Raw genomic sequence first — 13,641 nt, 5'->3', positions numbered from 1 at the left:
CTCCCTGTGCTGTCTGTGGAGCACACCAAGCTCTCGGTGCTTGTTCAGTTCTGGGCAGGAGCAGGGAAGATAAATTCTGTTCGGAGGAAGGAGTGGCCATCTTGTATCCAGCTCTGTGGTAGCTGCAGTGGTTGGTAGGAAGGCAGTACAAATCTTTGGGGGAGAGAAGATGGACAGAGGAGATCTTCAAAACTGTGGGTATGACAGGGAAAGTACTTGAACTAGGGGACAGGTTATAGTGCCTGATAGAACTATGCTCACTGTGCCTTGGGCAAACCCCATGGTGCAGGTTTTGCAAGCCTGAGTCACAACACCCAGATGTGCCAGCAGACTAAAAGCTCTCTTTGATGTGTGGAGGATGGGGATCTGGGAGAGGGTCAATTCCTCGTCAGGGCCACTTGACCCTGGGACTCTCGAGTCCATCGGAGTGGTCATCTCATCAACTCCTACTGAATGCCTCCAGTGGAAAAAGAAAAGGACCAAAAGTGGAGAAAAGGAACTGGCCAAAGTAGCTTGTCTCCAAACAGAAGAGACCATCACAAAGTAGTGGATGGCCTATGTGGCACCCTTTGTGTTACGTAGACTGTTCTATTTCAAGGTTCACTGACTCCTGGCTAGATCAGTAGTAGGTCTGTGGAACTCTACCCTTGTTGGGATGATCCAAAATTTAGGGTTACCTAGTTATTTCCCAGTTGCTAATTAAATAAAGGTCTGTATTCTATAATCCTCTTACCTCCATCTTTTGCCTAGAGCTCATCTGTCAGAATATGTCAGAATATCTCTTTAGGTCCAGAAACCCTGATCTGCAGCCACAGCCATGGCTGTTCATTTGACAGAAAAGTGAGCTGGAAGGATTAATTTTCCTGTTTCTAGGAGGGTTCCAGCAACTCCAAAGGTCCTGCACAGCTCTGCTGAATCACCCTGAGGCAGCAACTTCTCTCCTTGCACAATCAAGTTCAGGCGACTCACTATCTGGAACATCAAAAGACTTGTCCCTGGCTCCTGGGTAGAACATGAACTCATTCCATGGTACTCATGAGTGTAACTCCAAGATCTGTCACCCTCACTTAGACATACATGCAGGCAAAACACCAATGCACATAAAATAAAAATAAATTTTAAAAGAAGTTACTTATAAAAGGAAATGACCTTCACTGCTCTATTCACTGACAATTTGATTAAGCCTTGCTTCAGTTTTGCTGGTGGCAAAGATTTGGAGACCGCCCACTCAATAAAGATTTGTTCCCCAGTTAGACGTGTCTAACTCTCAGGTTTTAGAATTAGACAAAACTTTTGAAGACTTACCAAGTGATTGTCAATTGTATCTGCTATATTGTCACTTAGAAACACTTTGTTTAAACTTATATACTCAGGAGGGATTCCAATACTAATAATGTTATTTTTTTAACACATTTTGGCTATGATAAAAATTTTTGCTAAAATTTATTTACTTAATATGCTTTAAATATATTTTAAGTTAACACCTATTCATTTATGAGAAACATTTGTACTATTCTTATTGGCAAAAATGTTCCTCCTTGTTAATAAAAATCTCCTTCTATAAGAAAGAATTTCTCATTTTTCATATCAAGTAATCATTTCACACATCTTGAGACAATCATTTTGTCTCTGAAATTTAAGAAATAGTTGATGGGGAAAAGTGTGAAGCCCTCTTTTCCTCAATGAATTATGTTACAAAAATTTTCTTTTAAAAAAAATGTATTTTAACTTGTCTGTGTGAGTTCAAGTGATCCCCTGGAACTGGAGTTCTGGGTGGTTGTGAGCTGCCTTGTGTGTGCTTGGGAACTGAACCCAGGTCCTCTGAAGAACAGCCAGTGCTCTAAGCTGCTGAGCCATCGTCTCCAGTCCACACACAGGTGTTCACTGTTCCTCATTGGTGCTTGTCTGCTTTCCACTCACGGGACTCCAGTGCACAGATGGTGCATGTTTTCATCATACAGGATGAAGAAGTTTTGTATATAACTGTATCTAGTGTTTTCCTTTCCTTTAGCACGGTGTAGCTGAGTAGGGTTGGGGATGGTCAAGACTGTATCCTGGAGATGGGAGGTGGGATGGGAGAGGAAAGAAAAGCGATTTGACATGAGTCCTCAATCTCAGCAGAAGGTATTAGGAAAGTACACATAAGAGTTAAGAATCTGGGGCACAGCTGGATGTGGTGGCACAAGCCTCTAATCCCAGAACTTGGCAGGCAGAGGCAGGTGCCTCTCTGAGTTCCAGGCCAGCCTCATCTACAGAGGGAGTTCCAGGACAGCCAGGGCTACACGGAGAAACCATGTCTCACTGTTCCACCCCCGAAAAAAAGAGAAGAATCTGGGGTAAGTAGGGAACCCTTTAATCTATCCATGCCACTGTGGGCCTCCCAAAGTTTCTGTGACTACCATAGTAAGAACGTCCTTAGTTTGGAGACTCGTTTGGGAAGATTGCGTGTTCTCTGGGCATTTCTACCCATACTGTGCAATTACTGCCAAAGAGTCACTTCTTTGGGTCTTTATACAGCTGGACACAGTTGCAACTTTGTCATGAGAATTATAGGAAGAGTCTGTCCCAAGCAGTGCAGTGATCAAGTAGCTAGGAAAGGCTGTCCATTGGCTGTTGGCGAACCACCAAGGTGTTTCATCCTTGCATGACACTGCAGTTTAGGGTCAGCTCCTGTTTATCAGCCTAGGGGTAGGTACACAGTTATCCTGACTTAACACTCCAGATGCCAGTGTGTTAAATTACGAGGAGAAATCACTGAAGACTGAATCCCAAACCTGTGGGAAGATCTATGTATATGGTCAAATAGGAAGCCATAACTTTATTTTTGAGTATTACTGGTGATGTAAAAGAGTAGAAATAACTAGCCAGGTGGTGGTGGCGCACGCCTTTAATCCCTGCACTCGGGAGGCAGGGGCAGGTGGATCTCTATGTTCGAGGCCAGCCTGGTCTACAGAGAAAATTCCAGTACAGGCTCCAAAGCTACAGAGAAACCCTGTCCGCAAAACCAAAAGAAAACAAGAAAAAGTAAAAGAAAAAAAGTGAAAATAACTAAGGCTTCTAACACTATATATACACACAAATATATATATATATGTATATATATTTACATTAAATGATATGCAGTGATTTGATCGTGTTTTTTTGAAGGAATCTTAGTGACGAGAAACAACTTGATACTAAATAAACACAGCAGATGACAGTTACGTTCACTGTGCTAAGGATCTAGATAAGGTTGAAGAATGTACATTGAAAAATACTGGATACAAATGAAATCACTAGTTTTCATTTAGTGAAAAACTATGAGTATCTTATTTTTCCCAGGTTTTTAATATGTCTACTTTTGTATTCTTAACAGATGAAGGCTAAGTTTAGGGTATTTACATGTATTTTTTTTAATTTCAGGAGCACTGAGGCTGGACCTCAAGTCTTCTGGCATGCTAGGTGCTTTATCCCTGGGCTCTCATACGCTGTCCTCCATCCTGGCATGCTCTTTGCCCTCTTCTATGCTTCCTCTCTCAAACTTGCTTCTAATGCCAGTTTCAGATTCTCGTAAAGTCCTAAAGCGGCTTCGTGGGACAGTTAGTTGCCCAAACTCTGTGCTCTGGAATTGTTTCATACCTGGACACACGCGGGTTCATTACATGATCATATGACTCACAAATCCGCGAACCCTGAAAAACTGTGAACCCATCAGTGGTCGAGAGGACAAGGTGTTTACTTCTGGGTCATTGCTACTTAGCATTTGGTAGGCTACTCAATAGGAAAGAAATGAATTTTGAACTTATCTCTTTCACAAACCAAGCACATAGATGAATGGTTTCAGTGGGAAGGTTGACAGCGAAGAACAAATTGGTGACCCTTAGGACCTCTACACAGAGGACGGCTGGCGTTGGCAGGAAGCTCTTAGAAAGGTTATAAGATAAAACTTGAAAATGAGAGGATTTTCTAAGCTTACTTTAATTTAAGGTGGTTTGACACTGACACGGCCTGGGTACAGAGTGGTCGGGGACACTGGTGAGAGGGCTCAGTGGGGTCGCTTGCCAGCAGCCCTCACGACCCAGGTCCCATTCCCACTACCCACATGGTGGACGAGGAGAACCGACTCCACAGCTCTCCTCTGACTTCGATGTGCATGAGGCTCACACACAGGCGTGACTAGGGCCTGTATTCTTGGAATATCTGGCAGGATGTGTGGGGACTTGGAGGCAAGACTCCCATCAGACTTGTCCTGTGAAAAGTCGTTAATGCACTCAGGTTTCATGTCAGTGACCAATGCTTAAAGAAAAGGAACGAGCTGATCAGGTCCTTCTGATTAGAGATGATGAACACTTGAAATAAGAAAAATGGTCCTTAACTCAGTCTTTGTTTCTGTCTTCCACTCAGTGTTTTCAAGCACAAAATATTTTTTCTTAAGGATCTGTACTTTTTTAAAAAATACTAAAGTTGTCTTCACTAGTTGTCCGATGGTTTAGTTTCCTTTTTTTCTTAGATAGTCTCCTGAAAGAAACACAGCACATTAATAATTTGTGAGTGTGAACTGACATTACAATGTAATTCATTCATTTTTCAATAAGCAGTGTTGGTTGACTACCACGTGCTGGTACCATGCCATGTAGTGGAGTTACAGGATGACGGGATGGATAAAACACAGGTCGTGTCCTTGTGGAGATCTGTGCCTAGTAAGAGAGACAGATCATACACTATGGAGTATGCGATCCTCGGTTCTACTCCATAGTGATAGGGCTATTTGAGCTGCTCTGGGGAGTGACTAGTTCTTCATGCAGAGAGAATGATGGCACACATAACTAACTGTCAAGGGAAAATGGGTGGGGGAGGGCTCAGGGGACAGTAGAACCTGCTGCCTGCTCATTCGTTTAAAAAAAAATCTGTTAATAAGAAAAATTTGAGGGCTGTTTTTCACTCATCAAAAATTATACTTGCTTTCTTAATCTGTGGAAGGTTGCTTGAGCCTCCAAAGGGATCTTGACCCACAGGATGAGAATCACTGCTCTACCGCAACCATGATAGATGGAGATCGGGGGAGACCAGGATTGTATTGGTGATTGACTTTTAGTCAGATATGGTGGCACGCTCTTGTAATCCCACTACTTGGGTGTTAGAAGCATCAAGTTCAAGGCCAGTTTAATATGTATGTTGAGTTCCAGACCAGTCAGTACTACATAGCAAGACATTGTCTCAAACAAACAAACAAACAAACAAAAAACCCAAACCAAAAAAAAACACCCAAAAAACCGAAAACAAATATAAAAGTAAGACCTTTAAAAACTTAACTTATTGTAAGAATTGCTGCCAGGCAAATTCAGAAAAATGAATTATTTTTCTATTCATCTTTTTTATAGGACTGGTCTTAGATGATATTCTAATGAGAATAAACAAAATACCCAAACCATGAGCCATCTGCTTTTTTTCCATGTAGATGACAAAACACAGAGCCTAGATTCTTACATACATGTGGGTTTAGTTAAGAGAGAGGCAAGTCTCATGTGAAGAAGCTAGGACATTTGGTTGTTCACTTAGGGGTTAAGTCACAGGAAGGATTTTTTTTGTTTTTGGGTTTTTTGTTTTTGTTTTTGTTTTTTGTTTTTTGTTTTTTCGAGACAGGGTTTCTCTGTAGCGTTGGAGCCTCTCCTGGAACTAGCTCTTGTAGACCAGGTTGGCCTCGAACTCACAAAGATCCACCTGCCTCTGCCTCCTGAGTGCTGGGATTAAAGGCATATGCCACCACTGCCTGGCCTAAGTCACAGGAAGTTTAAGGAATAATTTTATTTCTTTAATAATGTTATACTAACTTTTTAAAACTGATAACTTAGAATTAGTGATGCTAACATTTTACTGACACACATAATTTACCAATATAGTTGTTTAAAAATAAACCTGACTGACTTGTGTGGAGTAATATAGGGTTATCTGCCTATTGACTCCTTAAAATTGCTATTACGTCATGCTTAAAAAAACAATTGAAACATAATTAAACAATTGAACATGGTTTCACCATATAACTCTGGCTGGCTTGAAACTAGCTATACAGATTAGTCTAGCTTTGAATTCACAGAGATCTACCCACTCCTCCTATGTGCTGTGGTTTAAATACAGGTGTATGGTCTACATTCAGAGGTTAAAAAAAATTTTAATCACCTTGATTCTTTATTTCTCAAATTTTCTGCAATAATCACATATTTTTTTTAATAGAGAAAAGCACAATTAGGGGGCATACTAGCACATGCATGTAATCCCAGAATTTAGTGGGCTAAAGCAGGAAGATTAAAAGTTTGATCCCAGTCTGGGGTACACAGTGAAACCCTATATCAGAGAGAGAGAAAGCTGGAGGAGGAGAGGGAGGGAGAGCCATAGTAATGAAGGCAGCACAGTTAAGTCAGCTGATGGGAGCAGCCTGACCCACCCTTTAGGCTATCCAAACACTTCTAACATGCTGGTCCCTTCTTACAACAGTGGGTTCTAACTGGCGCTGTGTCAGCTGCATTATATTTTTGAGTCTTTTGTGGCCTTAAGTAAATGAATGAATGAATGAATGAATGAATAAACAGTCAGAGAATCTTCATTACAATGAAGCCAGGGAACTTTCTGGCCTTCCCTATGGAATTAGCCTTGGTTCTGAGCCAATAGAATAAAGCCTGGTTTATTGAAAGCCTAGTGGCCTGTCTTCCTACTTTCATTATAAATATTTTAATGAGATATATTAGCTCAAATTATAGGTCTCTGTCTGGTTTCTGCTCCTATGCTGCTGAAAATGAGCCTCCTTTTCTAGGACTTAACTTCTCACACATTCATTTGAGATTAGTTCACTGGAACTGCCCTGGATTTGTTAGGTGGAAGTCATTCACATCTCCATTTATCAAACAAACAGTAATTTCCTACTCAAAATCATGTACTGTGCTAGATCTCAGGTAGGGGGAGGATTAGGATGGCATTGCTGCAATAGTTTTGTAATCCAGATCAACAAAGAGATCTAATGGGAGTAACAGCAGTGGTGTGCATAAAACACACAGCACAGTGGAAGAGGCACCCAGATCTGCCGGACCCTCAGTGAGGATGAGGAATGTACCAACCAGATGTGAGGGGGCATGGGCAGGACAGGAATGCATTTCTGGCAGGTAGGATGGCATCTACAAAGTCACGAGAGGCGATTTACCATTTGCTATGCTCAAACCTGACTTTAATTATCTATTAAGTCTTATTTTTCCCCCATTGTAAACCAGGGAAGTGGACTGCACTACACACCAAGATGGCTGCTTCTCCACCAGCAGCTCCCTCTCCAGGGTGGGCCCTAACATTCTTTCCTTTTTAACCTGCTTCCTCTCTGCTCCCCTGCACATCTCTCTTGCACAGCTTACTGACATAGGGGTGGAAGTAGGGGTAAACTATGACACAAATCAGCCTGCTACCAAGCCAGGGAAGGAAGCAGTTGCATTGCAATGGGACAAAGCAAAGCTGACTCACGAAGAAGCAGAGACAAGACAGACTGCCTGCAGTCCAGCAGTGTTCCCATCCAGGGTACTTGCCTTTCCCATGGCTCCCCTGTGTTCAACACTTTCTGTGTGTATGTGAGTCATCCCTGGATTCTCCAATAAATTCCTCCTTTCTCCCCTGGCTAGTTTGAGCAGGGTCTCAAGCCTCAGTGGGAGGCCAACTTACCCAGCTTCTCTGTGGCTTCCACACAGACGCTAGGATACATGCCTGCAGTGTAAGTGGCCACCAGAAGATACAGCTGGGTCTTCACAACAACCACACCAGTGTTCTCCTGGGTGAGGAAGGACATAGAACGCTCTGGCCAGGAGTTACCCCAGACACAGTCAAAACAAAACAAAACAAGAAAACCTTTTTCCTGACTTCTTTGTATTTTTGTAGTTATATTTTAATCTTCCATTATTTTGAGAAAGTTAGTAGTATTTTCTGAAAAGTTTCAGTTTTTTTGTACTAATATTGCACGTATTGTGAAGAAGAATTCCTGGAAAGCATACTGACTGTGGGGAGGTTGGAACGTTGCAGGTCTAGAGCCTAATAACTAAGTATTCTGGGCTATTGCCCGGTAATAACCTTTCCTTGCCTACCTCTGTGCCTAACAGGTATATGAACTTTGGAATGTATTTAAACACCCCACCTGATCCTAGCTTTGCTGTATGTGTCCGTGTCTCTGTCCTTTCTTCCTCCCTTGCTGCCCCCACGCAGGGTTTCAGGACCCAAGACAAGCAAGTCATGACACTGGAGGATGAACAGTATCAGGAAGGTAGCTCAGCTGACAGAGTCCAGAGGAAATATTTTAACAGCCTGGATATCTGGCTAAGACTACTTTTGGACAAGAAGTGCTTTTTTCTTCTTTAATTCACTTCAGTGCTGGAGACCAAGCCCGGAGCTTTGCACGCTGTAGGTGAGGTCTCTGCTCTTCATGTCATCCCCAGCCCTCGTGAGGATTTCCACACTTCACAGTACAGTGCCTTCCTGGTACTAGATTGCTATTTGAATAACTCAAGGCTAATAGTAATGTTTTGCAGAGAGCATCAGGAGGGATAAAGAAAACCGAAGTAAAATTCTTAAGATTTTTACCCATCTGTCTTCGAATCTTGAATACTTACGTTCTTAGCATAAAGAGAATACTCATCCGCCCGGACACATTTGTAATCCTTCTCCTTGAAGTACAACCCTTCCCTTCGGGTTATTAGTGGGTTTTTGGCAAATCCATTCACGAGTGTTCGAACATCACTTGGCATTACCTGCAGAGGTTAAACAGGACAGGTAAGAAGCATGGCCACTGGCCAGGTAAATTTGGTTGGCTGCTTTTTAAAATGACCTGAAGGCTGGGAATGTTTTTCACTTTTAAAAAATGACTGGACAAAAGAATAGCACTCGTGACATGTCACCATTACATGAACCCCACGTTCCATTGTTCATAAGCTAGCATTAGAGGATAGCCATGCTGTCTATGGCAGCTCTTCCAACTACAGAATTACTGATTGAGACCGACTATGTGGTCTAAACGTAGTCTAAAGCATTTCCAATGGTTTTTTCTAGTAGAAAAGGCTTTTTTGGCTTTCCAGCGGTAAGGACCTCCCTACGAGAACATGCCTCTCGCAAAAGATCTCCTTCATCCCTCTCCAGAGGAGGAAAAGAGGAAACACAAGAAAAAGCGCCTGGTGCAGAGCCCCAATTCCTACTTTATGGATGTGAAGTGCCCAGGATGCTATAAAATCACAATGGTCTTTAGCCATGCACATACGGTAGTCTTGAGTGTTGGCCGCTCCACTGTCCTCTGTCAGCCTACAGGCGGGAAAGCAAGACTGACAGAAGGATGCTCCTTCAGGAGGAAGCAGCACTGAAAGGCACCTGATTTGAGATGAGTGGGAACCATCAAATAAACACATTTTGGAAAAAGAAAGAAAAGAAAAGAAAAGAAAGAAAGAAAGAAAGAAAGAAAGAAAGAAAGAAAGAAAGAAAGAAAGAAAGAAAGGGCTTTTTTGTTTAAAAGTCATATCTACAGGAAAAGATTTTCTGAAAAGGACTTCCAATAGCACAGGCCTCAGGAATTTGCCAATGGGATCACAAGAAATTAAAGAGTTTATTACAGCAAAGGAAACAATACTAGAACAAAGTGATGGAACACAAGTGTGAAACAACCACCAACTATACAGTGGACAGAGATTCATGGACCAAGGGTAAATAAAGAATTGCAAAACTCGGGCTGGAGAGATGGCTCAGTGGTTAAGAGCACTGCCTGCTCTTCCAGAGATCCTGAGTTAAAGTCCCAGCAACCACATGTAAAGAGATCTGGCGCCCTCTTCAGACAGAACACTATATACATAATAAATGAATCTTAAAAAAAAAAAAAACCCTGCAAAACTAAAATCCCAAATCACCCAATCAATCAATCAATCAATCAATCAAGAGAACAGACGATTCTTGAGAGACACACAAAAGGTCAAATACTTGAAAAAAATAAGATTCATCCATCAGATAAATGCAAATTAAAACTGCTTTGAGGGACTGGAGATCTGACTCAGTACTTAAAGAGCACCTGCTACTCTTCTAAAGGACAGGAGTCCAGTAGTACAGTTCCTACACGTCCATGTCAGGTGACTCACAACTGCCTACAACTCCAGCTCCAGAGGATCTGAAGCCCTCTTCGAGGCTCCAAGAACAGTGCACTCAGATGCACATATAAACAGATATACACACATATACATAACTAACAATAGTTCTAGAGAGATGGCTCAGTAGTTAAGAACAATTATTGCTCATGCAAAGGACGGATCTAGATTTAATTCCCAGCACCAACATGGTGGCTTACAGTTCTAGGAGATATGAGTCTTCTGAATCCTGAAGGCACTACGTATACATGGCATTTTGAGAGTACACCATATGCCAGTCAAACAGAACCAAATGAGGTCAGGGATGTAGCTCAATTGGTAGAGCATTTGCTGAGCATGTCATAGCTCTGGATTTAGTCCCTAGCATTATATAGACCAGGCATGGCGCTCCATGATAGTCCTAGCACTTGAGAAGTAGGGGCAGGAGGTTTAAGGTCATCTTTGGTTACCTAGCAGGTTGCAGGCTAGCCTGGGCTGTAAGGAACCTTCTTAAAAACAGAAAAGAAAAAGAAAAAAGAAAACAAATGACAACAGATGCTGGCAAGGATGTGGGGAAAGATGAGAGCAGCTCTTAATTCATTGCTGGTGTGAATGCAAACTTGGGCATGTACTATGGAAATCAGTATGGAAAGTTCCTTCCCAAAAAGCTGCCCCTAGAATTACCTAGCTCCGCCACTTTGGGGGATGAATAACTGAAGGACTTTGACTCAACATGTCAGAAAGAGATAGGCACATGTACATGTTCACTGGAGTAGTAGTCATGATAGCCAGGACACAGACTTATCTAGATGCTGGATAATAAATGAGTGAATAAAAAATGTGGTATACGTACACAATGTAATTTTATGTAATTGACATTGCTGGACATGATGACACATGCCTTTAATCCCAGCACTTGGGAGGCAGAAGCAAGCAGATCTCTGTAGTTTGAGGCCAGCCTGGCCTACACAATGAATGAGACTCCATTTTGGAGGGGAAAAAAAATGACATTTGCAGATAAATAGCTGTAGTTGGAATCACTGTGTTAAGGGTTAATAAACCAGACCCAGAGAGACAATTAGCACATTTTCTTTTACATATAGAATGTGGATTTAAAACGATGTGGTTGAGGCTGGAAAAAGAGCTCAGCAGGTAAGAGCACCTGCAGAGGACCCAGGTTCATTCCCCACTGCCCACCCACACTACGGCTACCATCTAGAACTCTAAAGGATCAGAAGCCCTCTTTCGGCCTCTGTAGGCACTGTATACACACGGTACGTAAACATGCGGACAAAATAACCATACACATAAAAATAAAAACAAATCTTTACAATTATGTGTATGAATATATTTACTGATGTGTGTGTCTGTAGGTGAAAAATTTAGGGGCTCATAAGAGGGAAGAAAGACCTCTTAAAGAAGGTGGGAAATAGGACAACGGGCTACACACGATAAGAAAACAGGAGTCAAGCTGAAGCGGAAGAAGGCACAGAAAAGGGCATTGTGGGCAGGGAATGAAAGAAAACAAGGTATAATGACCATGTTGGGATCAGGCTGGGCCTTGCCCTGTTACTCCATGCCTTTAAAACAACAGTTTTTCAATGTTTCTTGCTCGGAGAGACACCATCTGAAGATGGAGGATGACTCCACACCTGGAATAGCACGTCCGTCAAGCGCCACCGACGCAACACAGACTGAAAAGTGACTTATCCTGGGGGAGAAAGATTGCGCCTCTATACATTTATGAGGGTAAACTGAGAAAGCAGAGGCACATGGACATAGTAAAACCATATCAGAAAGACCAGGCCCAAGAAATACCATATACAACAGACCAAGGTGAGGGTGCAACTCCCTCCCCTGGACTCCACAGAGAAGCAAACACCTTGCACTGAGATGGCATTGGTGCCGACTGACCTGGACCTGCCCTGTCCATCTGTCTACCGATCTGTCTGGACCCAGTCCTGCCCTTCTGCCCCTGCGGCTGCCTCAGCTCTGCAGCTTTACTCTCAAACTTGTGATCTGCAGGAGCCTAACTACTCACCAAAGTTTCTCCAGATTCTTTCTTGGAGCGCTGGTTCTGTCAGTTTATCGATATCTATTGTCAAATATCTATGACATTTCTACCAACTTCCCTTCTTTTCAGGATGTATGAGAACCCTTGAACTCTGCTGTAACCTCTTAACAATTTATTGCCATTTGGAACCATACATACATATATATGGTTGTGTGTATACGTGCACACATATATCATTGTGTGATCCAAGATTTGATATTAATAATTCAGATGGGAATAAAACAGCCTGTGTTCGTCTCAGTCACGGTTACCAAGGAAAGCAGGCATATCAAGTTGATGCCACAGAAACTACTGTACCTTTATTATTAATAAATTTATCATTACTCAATAAATTCTGATATTGTTGAAACATGTTCACATTTTTTACATTGTCCACTCAAAGCACATATATGAAGATGACATGATAAAAAAAACAATACTTTGGATGCTAACCTAGAAAGTTATTTTTTTATTAAGTTTTTTTCCTTACACTAAATCCTGGTGATGTCACACACAGGCTCCTTTCCTGGAGTTTGATGAGGGCGGCACTGTCCACATGCTTTGTCCCCAGCAAGGTGTCTAACAGTAAGTTCTGTAAGTGACTCATGCTTCCTCAGCTCTGAACCAGGAACTGTAGTTGAAGCCTCCAAGTATGATCATGTAAATGCCTCAGAGGCTTCAGTTTTAGTATCAGTGGGTGACCTTTAAAACATTGGAAGAGTGAGATTGGTGGTCTGCCACCCAGTGTTAACCAGTACTCAGAATTAAACAACAAAACACCATAGAAAACCAGAGTTCAAAGAATGACTTATTAAGCGGAGTTTGAAGAAAAAAAAAAATCAGAGCCTCAACATTTTTAGCTATGAAATGATTTACATGAGAATTACCTGGGGTTTAAAGACACAAGTCCATGCCTATCATCTCAGGTACTCTAGCGGCAGGAAGGTTACAAGTTCAAGGCCAGAGAGACCCTGTCTCTTCGTAGTAGAGAGGGAAATGTTCAATCCTCAGACCCGCAGAAATGAACAAGTAAATAAATAAAAATCAAATAAAGTAAAAACAAAAAGAAGCTACCAGCTACCCAAAGAATCTCATAGCCACGGACTAAGGAGAACAACCGAGTTAAATGAGATCCTTCTTTCATTCCTCCTTGACCAGCATCAACGCTGGAGACAGACACTGGTCAATAGACCGGAGCTCTACCACCACCTTGGAAGTCCTTTAGGCTACATTTCCTGCCCATGGGCCGCCATCACAGAGTCAACCGCCACAAACGCTCCTTCACCAGGAACCTAGCACGGCGATCGCCCCTCTCCTGCCGCTCCCTTCGGAGAGGCGGCTGAGGGCGAGCCGGCAGCCTAACCGAATCCGATGTCCTGGGGAATGGGAGCTAAACACCGGGTTCCAGCGCTACTGGGGAGTCAAAGCTCCGCCAGAAGCGGGCATGGGCGGAGCCTAGGGGCGTGGGCGGAACCGAAGGGCACGGGC

The 13,641-nt window shown here is 42.5% G+C and overlaps 1 protein-coding gene and 1 pseudogene across 1 annotated transcript; one reads left to right on the top strand and one right to left on the bottom strand.

Annotated features, from left to right (window-relative positions):
* Positions 1 to 3,939: 3,939 nt before the first annotated feature.
* Pfn4 (profilin family member 4) lies at positions 3,940 to 13,610 on the bottom strand. The gene is made up of 5 exons (XM_048436670.3): positions 13,041 to 13,610; positions 12,644 to 12,855; positions 8,613 to 8,750; positions 7,675 to 7,780; positions 3,940 to 4,497 (listed from the first exon to the last, which is right to left on the bottom strand). The coding sequence occupies exons 2-5, from the start codon at positions 12,758 to 12,760 to the stop codon at positions 4,469 to 4,471; spliced, it is 390 nt and encodes a 129-aa protein (XP_048292627.1). The 5' UTR covers positions 12,761 to 12,855; positions 13,041 to 13,610; the 3' UTR covers positions 3,940 to 4,468.
* On the top strand, positions 9,071 to 9,381 carry LOC125402105 (small ribosomal subunit protein eS27 pseudogene; annotated as a pseudogene).
* Positions 13,611 to 13,641: the final 31 nt, after the last annotated feature.

Source organism: Myodes glareolus, chromosome 6 (assembly GCF_982192425.1).
Source record: "Myodes glareolus chromosome 6, mMyoGla1.1, whole genome shotgun sequence".
In the NCBI taxonomy this organism is placed as follows: domain Eukaryota; kingdom Metazoa; phylum Chordata; class Mammalia; order Rodentia; family Cricetidae; genus Myodes; species Myodes glareolus.
This window is presented reverse-complemented; position numbering and strand designations above follow the sequence as displayed.